The sequence below is a fragment of the Bos grunniens genome, chromosome 12 (assembly GCF_055505025.1).
Source record: "Bos grunniens cultivar Pamir isolate PY7600 chromosome 12, Bosgru_T2T1.0, whole genome shotgun sequence".
NCBI lineage: Eukaryota > Metazoa > Chordata > Mammalia > Artiodactyla > Bovidae > Bos > Bos grunniens.
The window spans coordinates 36,975,678-36,997,210 of record NC_141176.1 but is presented as its reverse complement, the minus strand read 5'-3'; the positions used below and the strand labels follow the sequence as shown (position 1 = coordinate 36,997,210).

The window sequence follows — 21,533 nt, the reverse complement described above, 5'->3', positions numbered from 1 at the left end:
ACGTCCCCACTGACCCCTGTGGTTCCCACTTCTGTCCCCAGACCTGAGGTGACCCAGTCACCCCCTGGCACAACTTCAGGGATGGGGTGCCTTTGACCTTCGGGTCACTGCCTACCCCTCCTGCTGGCTCCCACCTCAGGCTGGTTCTGTGTGTCGGCAGCATGGACGGCCCGCCCCTTCGACCTGGACAATTACACCAGCACCAACTGCCTGTGCCCAGCCACGGCCACGGGGGGGAGGTGCCCAGCCGGCTCCTTCTGCCCTGAGGGCAGCCCTGAGGCCACGCCTTGCCCCCCAGGGTCTTTCTGTGCCACCTCTGGTAAGGACTGAGCCCTCTCCAGCCATCGTGCAGTGACCCAAGCTGGGTAGTGTGGTGAGAGAGCTGGTGGATACTTGACCAGTCTTATTAACTATGCCTCGTGCACGCCACTACTGATTTCCTCGGACAACTGCAGATTCGGTCTGCACCTGCCTCATGGGGCGCTGTGCTTGATGCACTTAGGGGCAGGGTTGTGTTGCCAGCCAGATGATCCACTGAGCTCAGGTGGGTCACATGGAAGAGTGTGGGGAGGAGGCACAGTGCTTGAGCACCCACAGAGGCTGGACACCCCCCTCACTGAGGACCCAGACATGAACTGGACTCTCCCTGTCCAGTTTTCAGTCCCCCTTGAACTGGAGAGAGCAGTGAGTGCAGGACCCCAGCCAGAGTCCCCTGCTGGTGGTGGTCTCAGGCCTCGGGCGACACGGGAGTGGTACCCAAGTCTCAGGGCCAGGGGGAGGGGAGGATGGGACTGGCTGCTCAGCACAGGCTGGTGGGCCTCTGGACTCTGGCGTGCTAAGACCTTCAGCCCAGCGGCACCTAGTCCACTGAGGCCGGACAATGCTCAAGGCCCCCAGTGCCCGTCAGGACCAACCACTTCTCACAGTGCGTCTGCTCCCCACCAGGCCTCTCCACACCCAGTGGACCCTGCCAGGCTGGCTACTTCTGTGCAGGAGGAGCAGCATCCCCAGCCCCAGAGGATGGGCTGACGGGGGCCCCCTGCCCCCCAGGAACCTTCTGCCGTGAGTGTCTTAGCCCTACTTGCCCTCCTGCCCTAGGCCTGCTGACGCCACAGTCTTGGGTTTACATTAGGACCCTGGGGCAGGTGGGATAAAGCCAGAGGGAAAACAGGTGCCCAGGCTGTCTGGCCTGAGGCTGAGAAGTGTTGTGGGGACACGGTTAAAATACACCTGGGTTCTGGTGTGGTTTGGGTTACTCGGTGTGGATGGCTGAGGAGCGACAGCTGCTGCCTTGCAGCACCAGAAGCCTCATTTGCTCTTGGTGTGTCAGCCCTGCTCCTGAACCCCAGCCACATGTAAAGATCTGGGGTTCTCCCCACGTATCATGCTGAGAGGCTGGGGGACGGGGCCTCGGGAAGGTTGGGCAGAAGCGGTTCTAGAGGGGAGCCTCATCTCTGAGACTCGGTCCACATCTGCCTTGTGTGGACCAGCGCCCCCTTGTACCCTCAGCTGAGGCATCACCCAGGCCCACGCCATGTCCTGCCGGCACCTTCTCCAGCCTCCCAGAGCAGACCACGTCCTCTGCATGCCAGGCCTGCCCACCTGGCTTCTATTGCAAGGAGGCTGGTCTCCAGGCCCCCAGTGGGCAGTGCCCAGCAGGTGAGAGAGGCAGTGAAGACCTGGGGTACTGGCAGAGGGGAGGAGGCCAGGAGAGAGAGTCAAGGAGGGCAGCTCTCTGTGCACTGGGCCCTTGGGCTGGAGATCCTGCCAGGACTAAGCATCTCAGGGGGAGTCCTGAGAGCTCATCGCTCCTGGCCAGGTTATTACTGCGACTCCAGTGCCGGGCCTGTTCAGGACTTCAGCCTGCACCCTTGTCCTGAAGGCTATTACTGCCCCCCGGGCACATTCGTAGCCACACAGCACAGCTGTCCAGTGGGCACTTACGGCCCTCGGAAGGGTTTAAGAAGCATCACTGAATGCCAGCTGTGCCCTGCTGGGAAGTTCTGTGCATTGGCGGGACTCACGGCTCCATCAGGTGTGTCCTAGGGGCAGAGGAGGCCGTGGGCAGTGGAGGCCGTGGGCAGTGGCAGGAGGAGTGGTGGGTTGCAGCCGGGCTGAGGAGGAGATGCTTTTGGAGAAGCTCCATGGACCTGGATCCCTGGCCAACATAGGGTCAGAGCAGCATGGGCTCATTGGGCCAAAGGGAGATCTTTATTCCTACTGCCTGCTCAAGACCCCTCAGGTCAGAAAAACGGACCCCGCCACGGTCCACCTCAAGAAATGTCAGGGCTGGGCCCAGGCGTCTAGTTTAGAGACTTCTCCAGGCGATCCTGGGGTTCTCCCATCCCTGCCCGCGGCCTCGGAGGGGGGTCCCCCAGCCCCATTCTCAGCCCCGCCCACCAGGCTGGATTCTTCCAGAGGGCCTCCAGTGTCTGCCCCACCCCTCAGCTCTGCCCCTGTTAGCTGGCTTAGGGGAGTGGAAGAAGAAAGGTGTCACTTTCTTAGGGAGTTTGGGTATTCTCCTGTACAAAACAACTGGAAATGATCCTCAGGGAAAATCCAAGCCTGGCTGCTAACCGTCCCTGTGGGGGACAGGCCCCACATCTGCTCTGATGCGGGAGCTCAACACTGGACGGGGAGGGCCAGGGACTCCCACTGTCTGCAGCCACCATGGGGTCGGCTGGGTGTGGGGAAAGCCTCATGCTGTAAGGGGCAGACACAGCCAATAAGATGTCCTCTCTCTAGGAGACTGTGCTGCAGGGCACTGGTGCATGGGAGGAGCCATGAGCAAGGACCCCACCCATGGGGCACGAGGCCTCCTCTGTCCGGCTGGGCACTACTGCCTCCAGGGTACCTACCACCCCCGGGCCACATCAGCCATGGCAGGGCAAGGCCACTCCCTCCCAGTCCTCTGCTGGTGGGAGGAGGATCTCCACGTGCTCAACCCTGCTTCCAGCCCAGGCCACAGGGGCCCCAAATGAAGGGCACAGCTGAGCCACAAGGGCTGAGCACAGAGCTGTCTCCCCCAGAAGCTCCTCTCTGCTCAACAGCCCTCACCTTCCCCCTCCGCAAGACCCCTCCTCCAGCCTGAGCTCAGAAACCTCACAGTGTAGCTGACCTTCCCGCCTCACCCCTGTGTCTCAGTTACTCCCCACCAAGGATGCTCCTTCAAGCCTGGGACTGCTCCCCACTTTGTCCCCTGCTTGCAGGATGACAGGTGAAGCTGGCCCAGAGGCTCCAAAGCAAAGCTGGTCCCTGCCCTCTGGAAGCTGAGAAGGGGCAGCAAGTCTACCTGGTCTGACTGCCCACAGGCCTCTCCCCTCTCCTCTCTCTCTCTGACTCCTGCAGGCACTCCTGTTCCAGCCCGATGCCCACCTGGTACTTGGTCTGAGGAAGGGAACAGAACCCCAGGAGGGTGTCAGGATTGCTCCGGAGAGCGACTCTGCCCTCGCAGCCACCCACTGATCTGGCCATCACTCTGCCACCCAGGGTGGGCAAACAGTTTATATCCTCTGACAAGGACTAGAGCCAACAACCAGGGTTGTTGGCTCTAGTCCAGGGTTTCTTGTCTGAGAACAAGAGGAGGAAATTCCTACCGGTAGGGAGGAGCCTCTCCCACCACCCTGTGGGGCCTGCAGCCACGTGTAGACAAGCAGAGGGTGCCATGTGCTGGGACCCAACTGCTCTGCATACAAGGTCACTGGAAGGACATCGGGGTGGACTTGTGGCAGCAAGTCTCATCTCTGCCATCATCCACCGCCACCCCCCCACATCAGAACCAGGCTGCCCATCCTGGGGACCAGGCTCGGGGGAGGGGCCAGTGAGGCTGGAGGTTCCAGGAGTAAGCAGAGTGGGAAGGGACCCAGGCCCACACTCGAGGTCCACCTGCTGCCCATGGGTGTAAGCTCCTCAGCAACTCTCCTCTGCTAAGGTCCTTTTTTAAAAATTGGAATATAGTTGCTTTACAGTGCTGTGTAGTTTCTGCTGTACAATGAAGTGAATCAGGTATATTTATACTAAGTCAGCTAAGTATATATATATATATATATATATATATATATAAAATCTCCCCTCTCTCTTGGACCGCCTCCTCCTCCACCCACCCAAGTCACCCTGGAGCACTGAGTGAGCTCCCTGCACCATTCAGCCGATTCCCACTAGCTCTCTGTTTTACACACAGCCCTTTTGCTTGCCCCTCATTTTCCCAGCATGTCCTGCACTGGAGGAACTGTCCCCATCACCCCCATGGAGGGGCTTTCTGGGAGGTCATGCTCCCAAGGGCACCTCTGCCCTGTAGGATTGACTGAAGCTGCTCCGTGTCCTCCTGGCTTCTATGCCTCTGGCACCCACCCCACAAAGTGTCACATCTGCCCCAGCGGCCACTACTGTGCTCCCGGGCTGAGGCCACAGCTGTGTCCAAGAGGTCAGTGTCCTGCCAGCAGCCCAGCCGACTGAGCAAAGGGTCCAGAGCAAAAGGGAGGCGTGGGGGGCGGCCACGACAGGCCTGTCATCGCCCTCAGCTCCCCCAGATGAAGGGAGGGCTGTCTATTCTGATTACAAGATGGCAGGAGCTCACCCCCGACCCGGCCTCCCCCGGGCGTCCTCCCTGCCCGCTTCCTTGAGCCTTGGTCCCAGCCCTTCCCCTTCACAGGTTTCTACTGCCCTGAAGGAACAGAGCTCAGCTGGCAGCCCTGCCCCGCGGGCACCTACGGCCCTGTGCCCGGGCTGAGCAGCCTGCAGGCGTGTCGAGCCTGTGATGGCGGCAGGTTTTGCCCCAGGGCCAACGCCACAGAGGCCGGCGGGCAGTGCTGGGAGGGCTTCTTCTGCTCCAGAGGGTCCACCCGGCCCAACCCAGAGGCCGGCACTGAAGGTAACTGGCCCCTCCCTGCCGGACGCTGAGCCTCGCTCCATTTCCGGGGCCTCAGTTGGGAGGCCAGAGACAGATGCAAGGCCCTCCGTTCACTCACCGGTCACCCAGATGGGCTCATGTGTCTGTTCTCTCCAGGGACCTAGTTGCTGACCTTGTTCCCATGCTCTGGCTCAGAACTGGCAGAGCCTATGATAACAGTGAACTGAGCCCTGGCATTTGTCCCCTCCATCCACTGTCCAACTTGTTGGGACTCCCAGGGACCCCCATATCCCTCACTGGCCAGGCCAGGGGCAAGCACCAGGGCAGGGCAGGCCTGAGGAAGCTTGCTCTAGGGGTAGCATGTGAATCACCTGGTGCTTACTGTGGGGTTGGGGAGGGACAGGCCATCAAACCAGAGTGTCTGGGGTGGGGCCCAGGCCAGGCACGGTCAATTTTATAATCTTCCTAAGTGGTTCTCATGAGCAGCCATGAGGTCATTTGGTATTTTGAGTTTCTAGGGGGTCAAATGTCCTGGGGAAAATGACAGAGTCTATGGACACACATCCTGGGAAAACACAGAAAGCTTCACCATGTCTCATGGAGCTCCCAGTGCTCTGTGTCCAAGGCCCAAAGGACAGAGGCCTGGGATCCAGTCCAACCCCGGCCTCAGGAGAAGGGAAAGGGTCTGCTTCGCCTCAGATCACACAGTCAGTAGCCCAGCTGGCGCCCACTAACCCACTGGTCCAGCTTCCAGCCGCTCTGCACTACCCCAGGAGCCCAAGGCCACACCACCCTGGAGAGGCCCAGGTGCCAGCTCCAACAACCCAGTCTGCTCAGTGGTAGCCACCTGGGCCTGCTACCCTCCCCCTCTACCCAGCCACCCTGGTGGCAGGCGTCTCAGAGCCTGGCCCTTAGGAGGCCAGGGGAGGAGGGAAGGCACGGCTGAGCGGCTCCAGAAACAGGAGAACACCGCCGCACTTGCCAGTGCAGGGAGGCCTACAAAGGCTTCTGCAGCGAGAGTGAAGCAGGTGGTGCTCCAGGGGCCCCTCCTCAGTCCCAGACTGACCGTCCCCTACCCTTGAGCCTTCCAAAAAGGCCCGCCTCCCTCAGGGACCCCTTGCCAACCTCACCAGCTGTGACAAGTTTCCTCAGGCCTCTTCCCCTTGGTACCAGCAGTACGGGTGGTGGTGGACGGGCAGGTGCTGAGGTGTAGGCACAGGAGGGCCCTACCTGGTGTGCCTCCCAGAGGGCCCACCCCGGAACCACCTCCAACCCCCCTGGGCCCAGAACCTGCACCAGGGGTGCAGGTACAGCTGCTCCAGTACCGTCTCACCCCGTCCTTCTCAGTAACCCGGCTGACTTGTCTCTTGGTTCCAGAGAGGGCCGGCCCTTGTCCTCCGGGACACTACTGCCCTAGGGGCTCAGCCATGCCCCAGCCCTGCCCACCTGGCACTTTTAGCCCACACAGCAAGCTCAGCTCAGAGGTAGGAGACCCTGGCCCAGGGAAAAGTCCGGGTGTGAAGAGGGCCTGTTTGGTCTAGCCTCTAAGATCCAAGGTTGTTGCACAGCCTCACAGGCGCATCTCTTGCAGGCTGCCTGCTCCCCTTGCCCACCTGGCTACTACTGCAGCTCTCCCGGCCTCGCCAGCCCTTCTGGGCCCTGCAGCACAGGCTTCTTCTGCCTCACTGGGGCCCTCGTCCCTAATGGCTCCCTGGGAGACCAGACCAGTGGCCCTTGCCCTGCAGGTACCCCCAGGGCTGGCCTGAGGAGGAACCAAGGAAGGTGGGGAAGGAGCAAGCTCCAAGGTGGCCCCCAGTCAGGGCTGAGGGTGCCCCAGACCCTCCAGGAACTGGGTTTAGGATGGAGCTGCTCTGAGCACTAGGGAGTGGGCCTGTCTTGGCCCTGACTGTCGGGTCTGCTTCCCTTCCAGGACACTTCTGCCCCCTGGGCACTGCAGCCCCCAAGCCCTGCCCAGCAGGCACCCACAATGGCCAGGCTGCCCAGGAGCATTGCAAGCCTTGTCCTGAGGGGTAAGTGCACCAGGTATCCCCCTCCCAAATCCCAGGGCAGCTGGCAGGCCCCTTTCAACATCACAGAACTTCCACTTTTTCTTCTCCCCTTATTTGTCTCCTGGTATCACCAGGTCATGCCTCATTTCAAACCTGGGCCTCTCTGGCTGTAATTTAAGTCACTTAAGGTCCACACAAAGCCCTCCCGCATGCCCCGTGCGCTGCTGAGAGCTGTGTCCCCATGCAGGGATGTCCTCTGCAGCCACGGAAGGAAGGCAAGCCCAGGCACCATCTCCTCCCTACACTGAGTCACAGGCCGCACAGGTCTCTGACCCCTGACTTGTCCCTGTAGCTTCTTCTGCCCGGCCAACACCTCCTCTGTGCTTGGGAACCAGTGTCCTGCCGGCCACTACTGTCCTGCCTCCACTGCCTTTGCTTTCCAGTTCCCCTGCCCCCGGGGCACCTATAGGCCACAGAGACGGGGCACCCAGTGGTCAGACTGCAGCCCTTGTGAGCCAGGTACGGGGACAGGGAGGCACCCATTCCAGCCGTGTTAGGCCACTTCCTCCATGGCCAGCAAGGGAGGCACGCAGGCCCGTCCCATGTGGGGATGCTCCGGCCAAGGCCCACAGTGTACATTAGAGCCACCCACCTCTGCTGGGTGGGTGTGGGGGCCCCCATCTTGCTGCTCCCAGCGTCCAGGGGACCTCTCTTCCCCTCTGCCTTACAGGCTCCTACTGTCCCCTGCCTGGCCTGGCAGCCGCATCTGGACCTTGCAGCGCAGGGTTCTACTGCACCAAGGGAGCATCTGTCCCAAATCCCAGCGATGGGACCACAGGAGACCTTTGTCCTCTGGGCCACTTCTGCCCCCAGGGCAGCCCCAGGCCTACTCCGTGCCCCCCGGGTGAGTCACTGGTGGATGAGCACCAGCAGTGAGGGGTCTGCTCACTCCCAGGAGGGGAGCAGAGTGAAGACCAGCCTTGGGGAGGCCTCAGGGAGGGCATGGAAGATGCCCCAGGTGGCACCTAAAGAGCATCGTTCGGGGCTCTGGATCCACATACCCAGGGCTTGTGTGTGGAGAGACTTAGAGCCCAGATCCAGGGCTCTGAGAGAGGCCTGAACAGGGAGGGGGATGACAGAGGCACGGTGAGAGTGTGTGGTGCTGGCAGGGTAGGTGGACGATGAGACACGGAGGTGCTGCACAGGGGGCACTGGTCTGGGATGCCGAGTGGGCAGAGCAGGGTGCAGCCCTGTAATCCGAGACGGGCCAGTGCTAGTGTCCCTCCCGGAGGCCAGTGGTGGCCATAGCGTTGAACCTGCAGGCTCTCTCCTGCCCATCACTGGGGCCACATCGTGGAAGGACTGCCAGCCATGCCCAGCTGGTTGGCTCTGCTCCCGGGCTGGCCTGAGCTCCCCAGACACTCCATGTGAAGGAGGTTGGTTCTGCCCCGGGTCCTCCGTCTCTGGGCATAGTCCAGGTAAGCTTGGGAAAGGGGTGCTGTGGGGTGCCCAGGGCCAGCCTGGAGGGGAGACAAGGCCTGTGGGCTCTCCTTCCAGGTAAGGGGGCCGCTGTTCACAGCTTGGGAAGGGGGTGCCGTGGGGTCCCCCATGGGCTGGCCTTGAGGGGAGATGAGGCCGGTGGGCTCTCCCCCTGTACTCGGGCTTCCATAGCCTGGCAGTAGGGAGGTGGCCCTTGTGACCTGGAGCCCTGTGACCTGTGGACACCTGGGGACACCGTGCACCAGACAGGCTCCCCGAGCGCCCAAGCTCAAGAAGGGGGTAGGACCCAGCCTGCAAACTGCTTGGTGGTGACCTCCATTCTTAGGCAGCCTCCCCACCAGTGTGGGGAGGACAGCTAATGTGCAAGGCACGGCCCGAGAGCAACAGCATGGGAGGGGGCTCCTGACCAAGGATGAGGCTCCTCTGACGCTGCAGTTCTCAGGAGGCACCCCCCCCAACTGCCCCCATCTGGAAGCTCTGGCATAAAGACAGTTTCACCTCCAGAATGTGGACACAGAGCACAGGCTTCCAGTCCCACCTCTCTTCTCCTCCCCACAGTTTGGCTCCCAAATGAGCTTCACTACAACTAGCACCTCATGCCCTCAGGGTCCTCAGGAAACCTACTGTGTGAGCCTAGGTGGGCTTCCTACTGCTCTCCAGTGCTCCATGTTCTATGAGCACAGTGGTCTCCCAGGGGCTTAGTCCACACGGCAGTTCCCACAAGAAGCTATGGTTTCAGGGACACCTCATAGGACTAGGACCGAGGAGCCCCTCTTGTGAGAAGTGAGTGCAACCTGAGACTGCCCTGCATGCCGGCTCCGGCCCAGCCTGGAGCACTTGTCCTGCACCTGCTCACCCAGGCCACTGCAGGCCTAACTCCTACCCACACAGCCCCTCCACGCAGTGGACCACCCAGGCTCTTGGGGGACTGAGCTGTGAGGGTCCCAGGCCCCATAGATCACACACCTGCCTCCACCTCACTGACCGGATAGAGTCAGCAAAGGCTACTCTGGACTCTGACTGGAAGGAGATGGGGACTCTCCCAAGAGGAAGTAACTGTCTCCCCTGGCTTTTCCAGGCATTCTCTGCCCCGCTGGGCACTCATGCCCCCCAGGCAGCCTGGAGCCCCAGCTCTGCCCCCCAGGGCAATATCAGGACAAGCCTGGACAGAGTCTCTGCAAGACCTGCCCTGCTGGAAAGTGAGGCGCTGGGCTGGGCTGGGCTCCTCCTCTATCCAGGTGACTCCTGACTTCTCCTGCCCCCACTCCCCCCAGGAGCCAGAGGAGCCCCCGCATGTTGCAGGAACTGGTGGCCACGGGCACTCCGGGCCCCCGTCACCCTGTGAAACCCATCATAAAAGACACTAATGCCAGTGCAGGGGCGTGGGGGGCTGCAGGCTTCAAACAAGACTCTGAGAGAGGAGGACATTTTTGCCTCAGTGCCCATCTCCTCTGAACTCTCAACTGTTTCTGCCCAAACCCTCCACGTCCGGGGAGCTCTGGGCGAGCCCCCTTCCTAGAAAGTCTGGGGCTATAGAAGTCCTTGTTCCTTTGTTCCTGACCACCTCATGTCTACAGGTTCTGTCCCTATGGGATCCAAGCTCCAGGAGCCATGTCCCTTTGGCCAGTGGACTGTCCAGCCGGCTACTACTGCCCTTTGGGCACCCAGAGCCCCACCCAGCACCCTTGTCCCAGGGGCACCTTCAGGGAGAGGCCTGGCGCACGCAGCACTCAGGACTGCAGGCCCTGCCCTGCTGGACAGTTCTGCTTGGACTCAGGTGATAAGCGCCATTTACCAGGGACTTTGAGGGTCCTAAATGGTTCCATTTCCCCCAAAGACACAGTCTGCCTGAGGTCAGACACCCTCTCATATCACTATGACCTGCAGCCCCCACAAGGGACTCTGCTGGAGGCCTGGGCACAGGGATGGGAGGGGAGGGCAAAAGTGACTGGCCCCGACCCCTGGAAGTTCACAGAGGGGAGGGGGATACACTGAAACAGAGGAGCACCCCAGCTCAGGCACACCCGGACTCCTGCAGTGTTCTTGGGAGGGGCCGTGGGGTAAGCACGGGCTTTGAAGGTCACTAGCCTTGCTCAGGGAGCAGCTAGGGGCAGGGCTTCAGGAGGACACCCCAGGATTGAGCCCCGGGATGACAGGGTGAGCACAGCTGTACCCATGTTGGAGAGAGGAAGTGTGAGGAGTAGTTGTCAGTGATAGCATCTAGTCCGTTTATACATAAACAGCCCAGAAGACACAGGTGGGCAGGAGGTGGAGTGGTGTGTGAGGCTGGGAGCAGAAGGGCAGAGTGTGTTCCCCCAGATGGTCCCCAGGCCCCCGGCGAGCCCCGTAAGAGCATCTGGGGACAAGGCCAGGGTGCAAGGTGTGGGCCCACCAGCCGCGGGCTCTGCCCACCGAAGACTGGCCTGTGTCCTGGGCCCCAGTCAGCACTCTCACCTTGGCTCTGCATGACCAGGTGGGACCTTTGGCTCATTTATGCTCACAGCAGGGTTACTCGCTCACAGACTGAAGTTCAGAGAGGCCTCTGGCACAGCTGCAGGGGCAGCAGCCACGGAACAAGTCTGGCTCCAGGCCTGGCACCTCAACCACCAGCCTCCCCCTCCTCTTCCCCTTCTCACCTGAAGCCAAGCCCCGCTCTCCACCCTCTCTCCACAGGGGCTGGGAAACGCTTCCCGGACGGGCCATGCTCGGCAGGTTACTACTGTCCCCCTGGCCAGACCTCAGCCACCCCTTCATCTTTCCGGTGCCCTCCCGGCTTCTCCTGTCCAGAAGGTTCTCCCCAGCCTAGGGCCTGTGAGAATGGAACATTCCAGCCCCGGGAGGCCCAGGGGTCCTGTGAGCCCTGTCCTGCTGGGTTCTACTGCCAGGCCTCGGGCACAGGTGAGCTCCCCAGGGTGAGCTCGAGTTCCCTATTGGGGAATGGCCCCAAGGCAATGTGCCAGAGACAGGATCACTGAGCTCTCCATGGGCCCCTTGGGGGCCTGGATCCGCCAGTCTCATTACAGAGGGGAGCGCCTTGCCATGGGCGGGGCAGGGGGAATGAGGGGCATGGGCCCTGGTGCCCTCCCCTGCATGTGCACCTCAGGAATTCTTACGACAGGAGCTTGGTTGTCACGGTCGTAGAGTTATGACTCACGTGCAGTCCTTGACAACCAAAAGCGGGATAAAGGAAGGGATAAACCTGAAACAGGCAGGTTTGAGGGGAGGGCTTGTTTGCTCTTAAGCCAGGATGGGTTATTGCATGGGGGCCCCCAACATGCCCAGGGCTCAGCCCAGAACAGCAGGCACAAGGCTCAGGACAGGACAGTCTGAAATCGAGGACCCTAAGGTGTCATGGACTGTGGTCCCACTCAGTTTCCCCAGGATGTACCTACACACCCGAGGTCAGGATGTGCCTTCAGTTCAGTTCAGTCGCTCAGTCATGTCTGACTCTTTTCGAGCCCATGGACTGCAGCACACCTGGCTCCCCTGTCTATCACAAACTCCCAGAGTTTGCTCAAACTCATGTCCATCGAGTCAGTGATGCCATCTACCGTCTCATTCTCTGTAGTCCACTTCTCCTCCTGCCTTCAATCTTTCCCAGCATCAGGGTCGTTTACAACGAGTCAGTTCTTTGAATCAAGTGGCCAAAGTCCTAGAGCTTCAGCTTCAGCATCAGTCCTTCCAATGAATATTCAGAACTGATTTCCTTTAGGATTGACTGGTTGGATCTCCTCGCAGTCCAAGGGACTCTCAAGAGTCTTCTCCAACACCACAGTTCAAAAGTATCAATTCTTTGGTGCTCAGCTTTTTTTATGGTCCAACTCTGACATCCATACATGACTACTGGAAAAAACGTAGCTTTGACTAGATGGACCTTTGTTGGCAAAGTGATGTCTCTGCTTTTTAATATGCTGTCTAGGTTGGTTATAGCTTTTCTTCCAAGGAGCAAGCATCTTTTAATTTCATTACTGCAGTCACCATCTGTGGTGATTTTGGAGCCTAAGAAAATAAACTCTGTCACTGTTTCCATTGTTTCCCCATCTATTTGCCATGAAGTGATGGGACTGGATGCCATGATCTTTGTTTTTTGAATGTTGAGTTTTAAGCCAGTTTTTTCGCTCTCCTCTTTCACTTTCATCAAAAGACTCTTTAGTTCCTTTTCACTTTCTGTCATAAAGGTGGTATCATCTGCATATCTGAGGTTATTGAAATTTCTCCTGGTAATCTTGATTCTAGCTTGTACTTCATAAAGCCTGGCATTTCTCATGATGTACTCTGCGAATAAGTTAAATAAGTAGGGTGACAATATACAATCTTGATGTACTCCTTTCCCAATTTGGAACCAGTCTATTTTTCCATGTCTAGTTCTGTTGCTTCTTGACCTGCATACAGATTTCTCAGGAGGCAGGTAAGGTGGTCTGGTATAACCATCTTTTGAAGAATTTTCCAGTTTGTTGTGATCCACACAGTCAAAGGTTTTGGCATAGTCAATAAAGCAGAGGTAGATGTTTTTCTGGAACTCTCTTGCTTTTTCAATGATCCAGTGGATGTTGGCAATTTGATCTCTGGTTCCACTGCCTTTTCTAAATCCAACTTGAACATCTGGAAGTTCATAATTCACATACTGTTGGAGCCTCACTTGGAGAATTTTGAGCATTACTTTGCTGGCATGTGAGATGAGTGTAATTGTGTGGCAGTTTGAACATTCTTTGGCATTACCTTTCTTTGGGATCGGAATGAAAACTGACCTTTTCCAGTCCTGCGGCCACTGCTGAGTTTTCCAAATTTGCTGGCATATTGAGTGCAGCACTTTCACAGCATCATCTTTCAGGATTTGAAATAGCTCAGCTGGAATTCCATCACCTCCACTAGCTTTCTTCATAGTGATGCTTCCTAAGGCCCACTTCACACTCCAGGATGTCTGGCTCTAGGTGAGTGGTCACACCATCATGGTTATCTAGGTCATGAAGATCTTTTTTGTATAGTTCGTCTGTGTATTCTTGCCACCTCTTTTAACGTCTTCTGCTTCTGTTAGGTCCGTATCATTTCTGTCCTTTATTGTACCCATCTTTGCATGAAATGTTCCCTTGGTATCTCTAACTTTCTTGAAGAGATCCCAGTCTTTACCATTCTGTTATTTTCCTCTATTTCTTTGCATTGATCACTGAGGAAGGCGTTCTTATTTCTCCTTGCTATTCTTTGGAACTCTGCATTCAGATGGGTATATCTTTCCTTTTCTCCTTTGCCTTTAGCTTCTTTTCTTTTCTCAGCTATTTGTAAGGCCTCCTCAGACAGTTATTTTGCCTTTTGGCATTTCTTTTTCTTGGGAATGGTCTTGATCACTGCCTCCTGCATGATGTCACGAACCTCTGTCCATAGTTTATCTGATAGACAGAGTTGTCTATCAGATCTAATCCCTTGAATCTATTTGTCACTTCCCCTGTATAATCATAAAGGATTTGATTTAGGTCATACCTGAATGGTCTCTTGGTTTTCCCTACTTTATTCAAAAAGTCTGAATTTAGCAATAAGGAGTTCATGATCTGAGCCACAGTAGCTCCCAGTCTTGTTTTTGTTGACTGTATAGAGCTTCTTCTTCTTCATCTTTGGCTGCAAAGAATATAATCAATCTGATTTTGGTATTGACCATCTGGTGATGTCCATGTGTACAGTTATCTCTTGTGTTGCTGGGAGAGGGTGTTTGCTATGACGTGGCCTTTATCTCTAAACGCAGGCGGCTACAGGGAGGCCTGAGCAGGGGATCTGTAGGCCACTGAGGAAACCCAGAGTGTGGCCCCAGTGTGATCAGTGTGGGCAATGCCATGTCCTAGACAAAGGGAGCTTTATGCTCAACAGCCAGGGTCCCAGAGACTGAGGTCTCAGGGGCCACAAAGGTTTTCTGATGATGCACCTGCTACCATGGCTGCCCATCAGCCACTGAGGGGCCCCTGCCAGCCAACATGCCCAAAATCAGACTAAGAATAAAGTGCTGTGCCTGGGTCAAGGCAGATTCAGGACCTGCCTGCAGATTCAGGTCCCAAGTCTCCCACCCAGGCTGCTCGGGGGGGCAGGTCTCCCACAATCTCAGAGTGACCCTGCTGTTGCCCCCAGGTCCCTCTGCCAGAGCCCCCAAACCATGCGTCCAGGGTTACTTCTGCCCCCCCGGCTCCCACTCAGCCACTGCCCACCCGTGCCCTAGAGGGACCTTCGGGCCCAGGCAAGGGGCCACTGCAGAGCTGGACTGTGAGTTGTGCCCAGCAGGTTGGTGAACTCTGGACAGGAGCCCTCAGGAAGCCTGACTAAGAGGCTGGGAGAGAACAGGAAGAGTAGAAAAGGCAGCAGGAAGTTCCTGAGAGTAAGGGCCTGGCCCCTGGCCGTTGTCAGGGCAGCACCTGGAAAGTCCAGGTCCACCCATGGGCCCTGACACGCCATCCCCCAGGGGCCCGCAGCCCCCACCCTGGGTTCCCAGGGCCTCCCCTTGCCCCACCACGTCCACCTCTAGTGCTCAGGACAAGACGAATCCCAACTTCCCACCAGAGGCCTGATGTTGTGGAGAGAGAGGACAGCCCTCCCTCCCAAGTGCCTGTGAAGGTCTATGGCAGGTCAGGGGGTCAGGAGGTTCAGGGGGGTCAGGAGGGTCAAGGGAAGTCAGCAGGTAGGAGATTGGGGGGAAGGGAGGTCGGGGGGTCAGGGGATTGGGGGAAAGGTGGGGGCCAGGGGGTCAAGGAGAGTCAGGGGGGTCGGGAGAGTCAGGGGGTCAGGGGATCGGGGGGACGACGGGGGTCGGGGGGGTCAGAGGGTCAGGGGGCACAGCCCAGGAGGGCACAGCGGCTGCTGGAGCAGATAGCGGGAGGAGGGAGGCCCACTGACACTGCCCTTGGGTCTGCTCCTTCTAGGGATGTTCTGCTCCTCGGAAGGACTGTCTCGGCCATCAGGGCTCTGCCACCCCACCCACTACTGCTCAGGGGGCGCAGTGTCCCCCACCCCCATCCAGCACAAGGTACCTGATGGGGCCCGGCCCCGAGATGGGCTCTGGCCCACCTGTAGCACCTGCGTATGTCGGTCCACAGAGCCAGCCGGTTCCTGCTGAGCTGAAGGCTCTCCCTGCAGGACTGAAGCACCTGCGAGCCGGGCCCTCCCCACCAAGTGTCCCCAGGCCTGGCTCGGGGCCTGCAGCTTAGTTGAGTGATCCTAAGACATGTGTCTTCTTCACCACTCACCATCTCTAAACCAGCAGCATTTATAATCCTTGGCATCTGGCAGTCGTAATGTCAGTGAAACTTTTTCTTTCAATCACTCACTTTCTAGCAGATGGCATCTTTTTGGTTTGAGACACATGGCAGTAGCAGCAGGTCACATGTGCAGAGCCTTTACATGTGCTGGGTGGCAGCACCCATGCGTTACACACACGTTGACACAGCAGGCCTCACAGCAGCCCTGAGGGAGGCCCCAGGGTGACCCCGTTTAGGCAGGAAGTAGCTGAAGAACACATGGGGTAGTGGGCTTTCTCAAGGCCACGTGGCAACAAAGCAACCATCACTGTGTTGGATTATTCTGCAGAGCAGGGCAGTGGAGAGGCTGTTGGAGGGTGGGTGTACAGACCCAGTTGGGCAGACAGATGGACAGATGGGCTTGGTTGACTGGCTTTGATTCTCTTTTTGTTACTGACTGGCTTCATGACCCTGGGCACACATGCCCCTTTAGAACAGAGACATCCCCTTCTGGAAGTCACTGACTCCACGTGAAGGCCAAAGGAGAGAGCAGGCTGGGACAGAAAGGGAAGAGGGGAGGCCCTGCAGCGAAGCTGTGATGCCCTCCGTGCTCCCCAAAGGTCGTAGCCATTACGGTGGAAAGCGCGGGTCACCAGGGAGATTTGAGACTCTTACAGCCTCTTGTCAGCTTCTCCCCCAGGAGCAGAGGAGTCTACAGCTAGGACCACAGCTGGTCCTGACACCCTTTATTCTCTCTGGATGCACAGGTGGAGGCCCCCAGCCTCTCTGGGAATGACATCTGCCCCCCTGGCTTCTTCTGCCCCCGCGGAACAGGCTTCCCAGTCCCCTGCTCGCCGGGGTTTTACTCCGCGGCCCCAGGCCTGGCCAGTGAGCAGCAGTGCCAGCCGTGCCCTCCAGGGCACTACTGCAGCCGTCCAGGGCTGTCCCACATCCTGGATGCAGGGGTCTGTGATGCGGGGTGAGCAGCGTCCTGAGTGGGGAAGAGGGGCCCAGCGAGGTGTTCCAGGGGCCCCAGTTCACACACTAACCCTAAATTCCCATGGTCTCTCCCAGCCCCTCTGAAGAGCCCAGGTCAAGGTGACCACCTCCCCCAGGAACTCATGCCCCCAGTGTTCCATCCCTCAGGGACTGAACTGCACACACCCCACGGGCCCTCCCAGCATCGACCTCCCAGGGTTCAAGGAGCTCTGGTGTCCTCACACCCTCTGCAGCCTGAGCCAGATCTTGGTTTTTATCCCATCGGCTAGTACCCTTTGCCAACAGGTGTCTGAGATTCCTGGCAGGTGCATCCCCCTTGTCATCCAAAGGGCAGGATACTGGCCAAGGCCACCAGTGAGCTCCACCTCTGGCCTGCCCGGAATGCCAAGGTCATCCTGGAGGAAGTTCACCATGGTCCCCCATTTTCTCAGGTACATCTGCCTGGGGGGCAGTGTCATCCCCTCACCCTCCGACGGAACCCATGGATACAGATGTCCCCCTGGTTTCCGCTGCCCCGCGGGGGCCCACAGCGAGCTGCCCTGTGAACCTGGCACCTTCAGCCCGTTGCCTGGTGCTGACACCTGCCTGCCCTGCCCGGGAGGTACCTACTGCCAGAAGGCTGCCACCGTGGAGCCCGTCACCTGCCCCAAGGGTAACAAATGCCCCCAGGCCCACCTCTGGGGACAGAGGGACGTTGGGCATGACCCCAGTGGATGGTACCCCTGAGGGTTCAGTGCAGGCAGGACCACCATCTCCCTCAGCTTTGCTCCGTCCTGGGACTCTCCAGTCGACAGTAAAACCACAGTCCCTCCCAGCAGCCAGCAGCCCACCTGTGAAGTGGGGCTACCCATGCTAAGGGCGGGGTGCCAGTGCCCCACCCACAGCTGTGCCTTCCTGCCCAGAAGGCAGTTCCCAGCAGGGGCCCCAGAGATGACAGAGGGGAGAGCTCAGGCCTGCCTGAAGGCAGATGTCTGGTCAGTCCCTGTGCTAACCTAAGTGCTGCTGACCTGGGGCAGCCAGCCATCTGCAAAATGAGACCAGATGGCCCGGGAGAATTCTGCCTGGGGTGGGCAGCTGACTTGCTCTCAGCAAGCACCACAGAGAAGACTGTGGTGTGTCCGGGTGGCCAGGCTGCCTGTCGTGGGTGCGGCCATTTCTCCAGAAGAGACCTGGGGGCTTACATGACCTGTTTTTCTCCCAGACAGCACTCTGCTTCTCTCTCACCCCTGACCATACACGTCTCCTACGTCTCACTAAGTAATGACCCCAGAGACAGTGCTGCTGCCTCTGTGTGCACACACACACACACACCACACAGACTCACACACACAAGGGCACATGCACACAGGCACACACACATACACACATGCACACACAAGGGCACGTTCACACGCACACACACCATACACACACAGGCACACACATACATATACATGTACACACAAGGGGATATACATGCACACACAAGAGCACACACACGCGGGCACACACATACAAGGGCACACACACACAGGCACACACACACACACACACAAGGGCACATACATGCACACCTACACACACAAGGGCACACAGGCACACACACAAGGGCACACAGGCACGCACACACGCACACACGCACACACGCACACCCCGGACAGACCTCCACCAGCACTTCCATACCCTGGATTCCAAGCCTGCCAGCCTCCTCCATCCGCTGGGCAAGTCACACACCCACCCCCACCCCTGCCCTCTGGCTGTGTGCTCTGCCTGGAGTGAGGAAAGTCTTGGAGCCAGACACTGAGAGCTTCCTGCTCTGGCCTCCCCACAGGTCATTACTGCCCATCAGGGACGCCCTCTCCTCATCCCTGCCCAGAGGGGACCCTGAATCCACGGGAAGGTGCTCTCTCCTCCAGGGCCTGCCAGCCCTGCCCTGCAGGGACGTACTGCCCTGGGGAGGGCAACGGGCAGCCTGAGGGTAGGTACCAGCAGCCCCGCACAGCCTCCTCAGGACATGCCTTGGCAGGGCCATGGTGGACGTCAGGGGCTGGCTTCAGTGCAGCCCCCTGCACCTCCTCCCTTGGACCCTGTTGCTTCCTCCCTCCCCCGCGGGGCCTCAAGGCTGGGAGCAAGGGTTCTCATCCCTTGCTCAGTGCAGGAGTGACCTGGATGAGTCACTTGACCTCATGGGCCTCAGTCTCCTCCCCTGTAAAATGGGGTTGAGAACATCCCACCACCTATGGCAGCTGTGGAGAGCGGGATCCTTACAAACCCAAGCTTAGCGCCATCTGTCATCTCTGCTGCCCCACTCCAGGCTCCGTATGGAAGTCATTCCTGATTCCTGACCTTCTCCTGCCTCCAGTGTTGGGGGCTGAAGGCAGGGATGCGGGAGGGCTGGGACATGGGCTTGCAGTGCCGTTGGCTACCCTAAAAGCCTACATCTCTCTGCTCAAGGACCTTGCTCAGCCGGTTACTACTGTGAGGGAGGCGCCTCTAGCTCCACTCCCTGGAGAAACTCTGCCTTCCCCCTCAACGGGCCTTGCCCTAGAGGCCACTACTGCCCACAGGGGACCCTGCATCCTGTTCCCTGCCCCGTGGGGAAGACAAGGAGCAGCCCAGGTGAGCCTCTGACCCGTGCCTCCCACCCCCCATCCATGGGACCCTCCCTCTTCAACTCCCACTCAGCCCCGCAGGGCCACGCCCACAGCACAGCAGGAGCATCTGTCGGTCTAGCTCCTTGGGGCTCCCTGGGTGGATACGAGTCCAGGCAACACACCAAGGACAGGCTTGCTCAATGCAAGGCTCTGCTTGTAGAATACCAGCGGTGCCCTGGGGGAGGCCCTGGCCTTGCCTTTTCACTGACACCCATGGTGCTGGCTAAGTGCTGGCCTGGCAGACGGCAGTGGGCTTGGCAGGGAGCCTGTCCAGGACCGACTCTCCAGTGTGGAAACCTCTCTCTCTAGGCGGTGTCTCTGAGGAGAGCTGCAAGCCCTGCCCAGCTGGCTCCTTCTGCCCGAGCCTGGGCCTTGGCTCTGCCCCTGGCTCCTGTGCGGCTGGCTCTCAATGCCCCTTGGACGCCAGGGCCCCTAGTCCCACTGCTCTGCTCTGCCCACAGGTACCTCCCTGGGCACGAAAGGAGGGGACCCAGGCACCCCCAAGGCCCAGTCTCAAGCAGGAGCTCTCAGGTCCTCATAGGTGAGGCTGCAGCTCCATCTCCCAGACCCCACTCTGCTCCCCAGCCACCCCATCCAGCCTCCTGTTCTCCTGCACTCCGGGCACCTAGGCCTAAACAGAGAAGGAAAGACAAGGCACTGCCCTTCCCGAGCCGGGGCCCCTGACCACACCCAGCCTGGCCCTCAGAGGTCTGCTCTCTGTCCAATGCCCAGGGCCACTCCTGCCCACCCGGGGCTGCTCGGCCTGCCCTGTGCCGTCCCGGAGAGTACCAGTCCTCCCTGGGCTCAGACACCTGCCTCCAGTGTCCACCTGGCTTTTACTGCCCGCATCCTGGAACCAGAGCGCCCCAGCTCTGCCCAGCCCACGCCTACTGCCCAGCCGGTATGCCCAGCAGCCCCCAGTTCCCATGCCTCCCGGGCTCTCTTCTTTCCCAGTAACTCCCCCATCTTACCCACTTCCTTCCTTCATTTCATTCATTCATTCGTTCACAATCCACAGAGGGCCTACTGTGCGTCAGGCACCAAGCTCGCGCTAGGAAGGCCAGTGTGCAGAGCTCACTCACAGCCTCGGCCCTCCCTCCACCCAACCCCACACCTCACTCTCCCCCTACCCTCTTGTTTCTCTTCCCACCCTCTGTTGACTCACCCAAGCTCCATGCCCACCTCCTCCCTGCACCCACCCTGGGAGCCCCAGTGAGCACCTGGACCACAGACAGTGGCAGACTGCTATCATTAGCTGTGCTAGTCTGGGGCGACAGTCTGGGGTGGCCTCCTGAGCTCCGCCTGGAGAGGGGCCCTGCGGTGACGTCAGGGTTCTGGGGGCATGACAGACGAGACGGCAGAGCCACAGCAACTGCAGGTTTGCTTGCCCAGAACACACTGCGCAGGAGCCCACACTTGCACCAGCATGTCCACACGCAAGTACCTGTACATACACACATGTATTCTCACACACTCTCATGGTGCACACGCAAACACCTACAGATGCACAAACATGCACACACAGTACATGTGCACACACAAACACATGCTGCCCAGCACACAGGCAGGTGTCCACAAAAGTCCATAAGCTTTGTCACGTCTCAGGCAAACGTGGGAGAAAATTCTCCTGCCCATTTTAGGGTAGTAAGCATGTTACATTTACAAGTGTTTGATCTGCAAATGATGTGTACATTTGTCTTTCCTGTGCCTGTGGTGTGAAAGTTATACCCCTTTTAAATGACCAACCTCATAGCCCAGAATATTTAGGACATCCCAAATTCAAATAACGTGGCCTGTTGTCCCGTGATTGCATGTCATACTAGTCACACAATACACACACACACAGCACACATATAGTACACACACACACAGTACACACACACCACACATAGTGCACACAAACACAGTACACATATAGTGTATACACACAGTACACACACACACACACACACACAGTACACACAGTACACACACACACAGCACACATATAGTACACACACACAGTACACACACATCACACATAGTGCACACACACACAGTACACATATAGTGTATACACACAGTACACACACACACAGCACACATATAGTACACACACACATAGTACACACACACCACACATAGTACACATATAGTGTACACACACCACACACACAGTGCACATACAGGACACACAGTACACATACACATAGCACACATATAGTACACACACACAGTACACACACACCACACATAGTGCACACAAACACAGTACACATATAGTGTATACACACAGTACACACACACACACGTACACACACAGTACACACAGTACACACACACACAGCACACA

General features: G+C 58.3%; 1 protein-coding gene across 1 annotated transcript in view; it reads left to right on the top strand.

Moving 5' to 3' along the window:
- LOC147361714 (uncharacterized) overlaps positions 1-21,533 on the top strand; it is a 53,246-nt gene that overhangs the window by 19,971 nt on the left and 11,742 nt on the right. Inside the window, exons 15-37 of the mRNA XM_086328412.1 lie at positions 140-319; positions 946-1,062; positions 1,510-1,659; positions 1,820-2,035; positions 2,746-2,850; positions 3,349-3,490; positions 4,209-4,423; positions 4,652-4,870; positions 6,227-6,333; positions 6,441-6,594; positions 6,780-6,879; positions 7,211-7,377; positions 9,437-9,557; positions 9,936-10,135; positions 11,032-11,256; positions 14,470-14,619; positions 15,255-15,412; positions 16,337-16,548; positions 17,000-17,220; positions 18,328-18,525; positions 19,002-19,166; positions 19,511-19,662; positions 19,934-20,102. Of these exons, the coding sequence (XP_086184538.1) occupies positions 140-319; positions 946-1,062; positions 1,510-1,659; positions 1,820-2,035; positions 2,746-2,850; positions 3,349-3,490; positions 4,209-4,423; positions 4,652-4,870; positions 6,227-6,333; positions 6,441-6,594; positions 6,780-6,879; positions 7,211-7,377; positions 9,437-9,557; positions 9,936-10,135; positions 11,032-11,256; positions 14,470-14,619; positions 15,255-15,412; positions 16,337-16,548; positions 17,000-17,220; positions 18,328-18,525; positions 19,002-19,166; positions 19,511-19,662; positions 19,934-20,102 (3,843 nt within the window). The remainder of the gene's footprint in view (positions 1-139; positions 320-945; positions 1,063-1,509; positions 1,660-1,819; positions 2,036-2,745; positions 2,851-3,348; positions 3,491-4,208; positions 4,424-4,651; positions 4,871-6,226; positions 6,334-6,440; positions 6,595-6,779; positions 6,880-7,210; positions 7,378-9,436; positions 9,558-9,935; positions 10,136-11,031; positions 11,257-14,469; positions 14,620-15,254; positions 15,413-16,336; positions 16,549-16,999; positions 17,221-18,327; positions 18,526-19,001; positions 19,167-19,510; positions 19,663-19,933; positions 20,103-21,533) is intronic.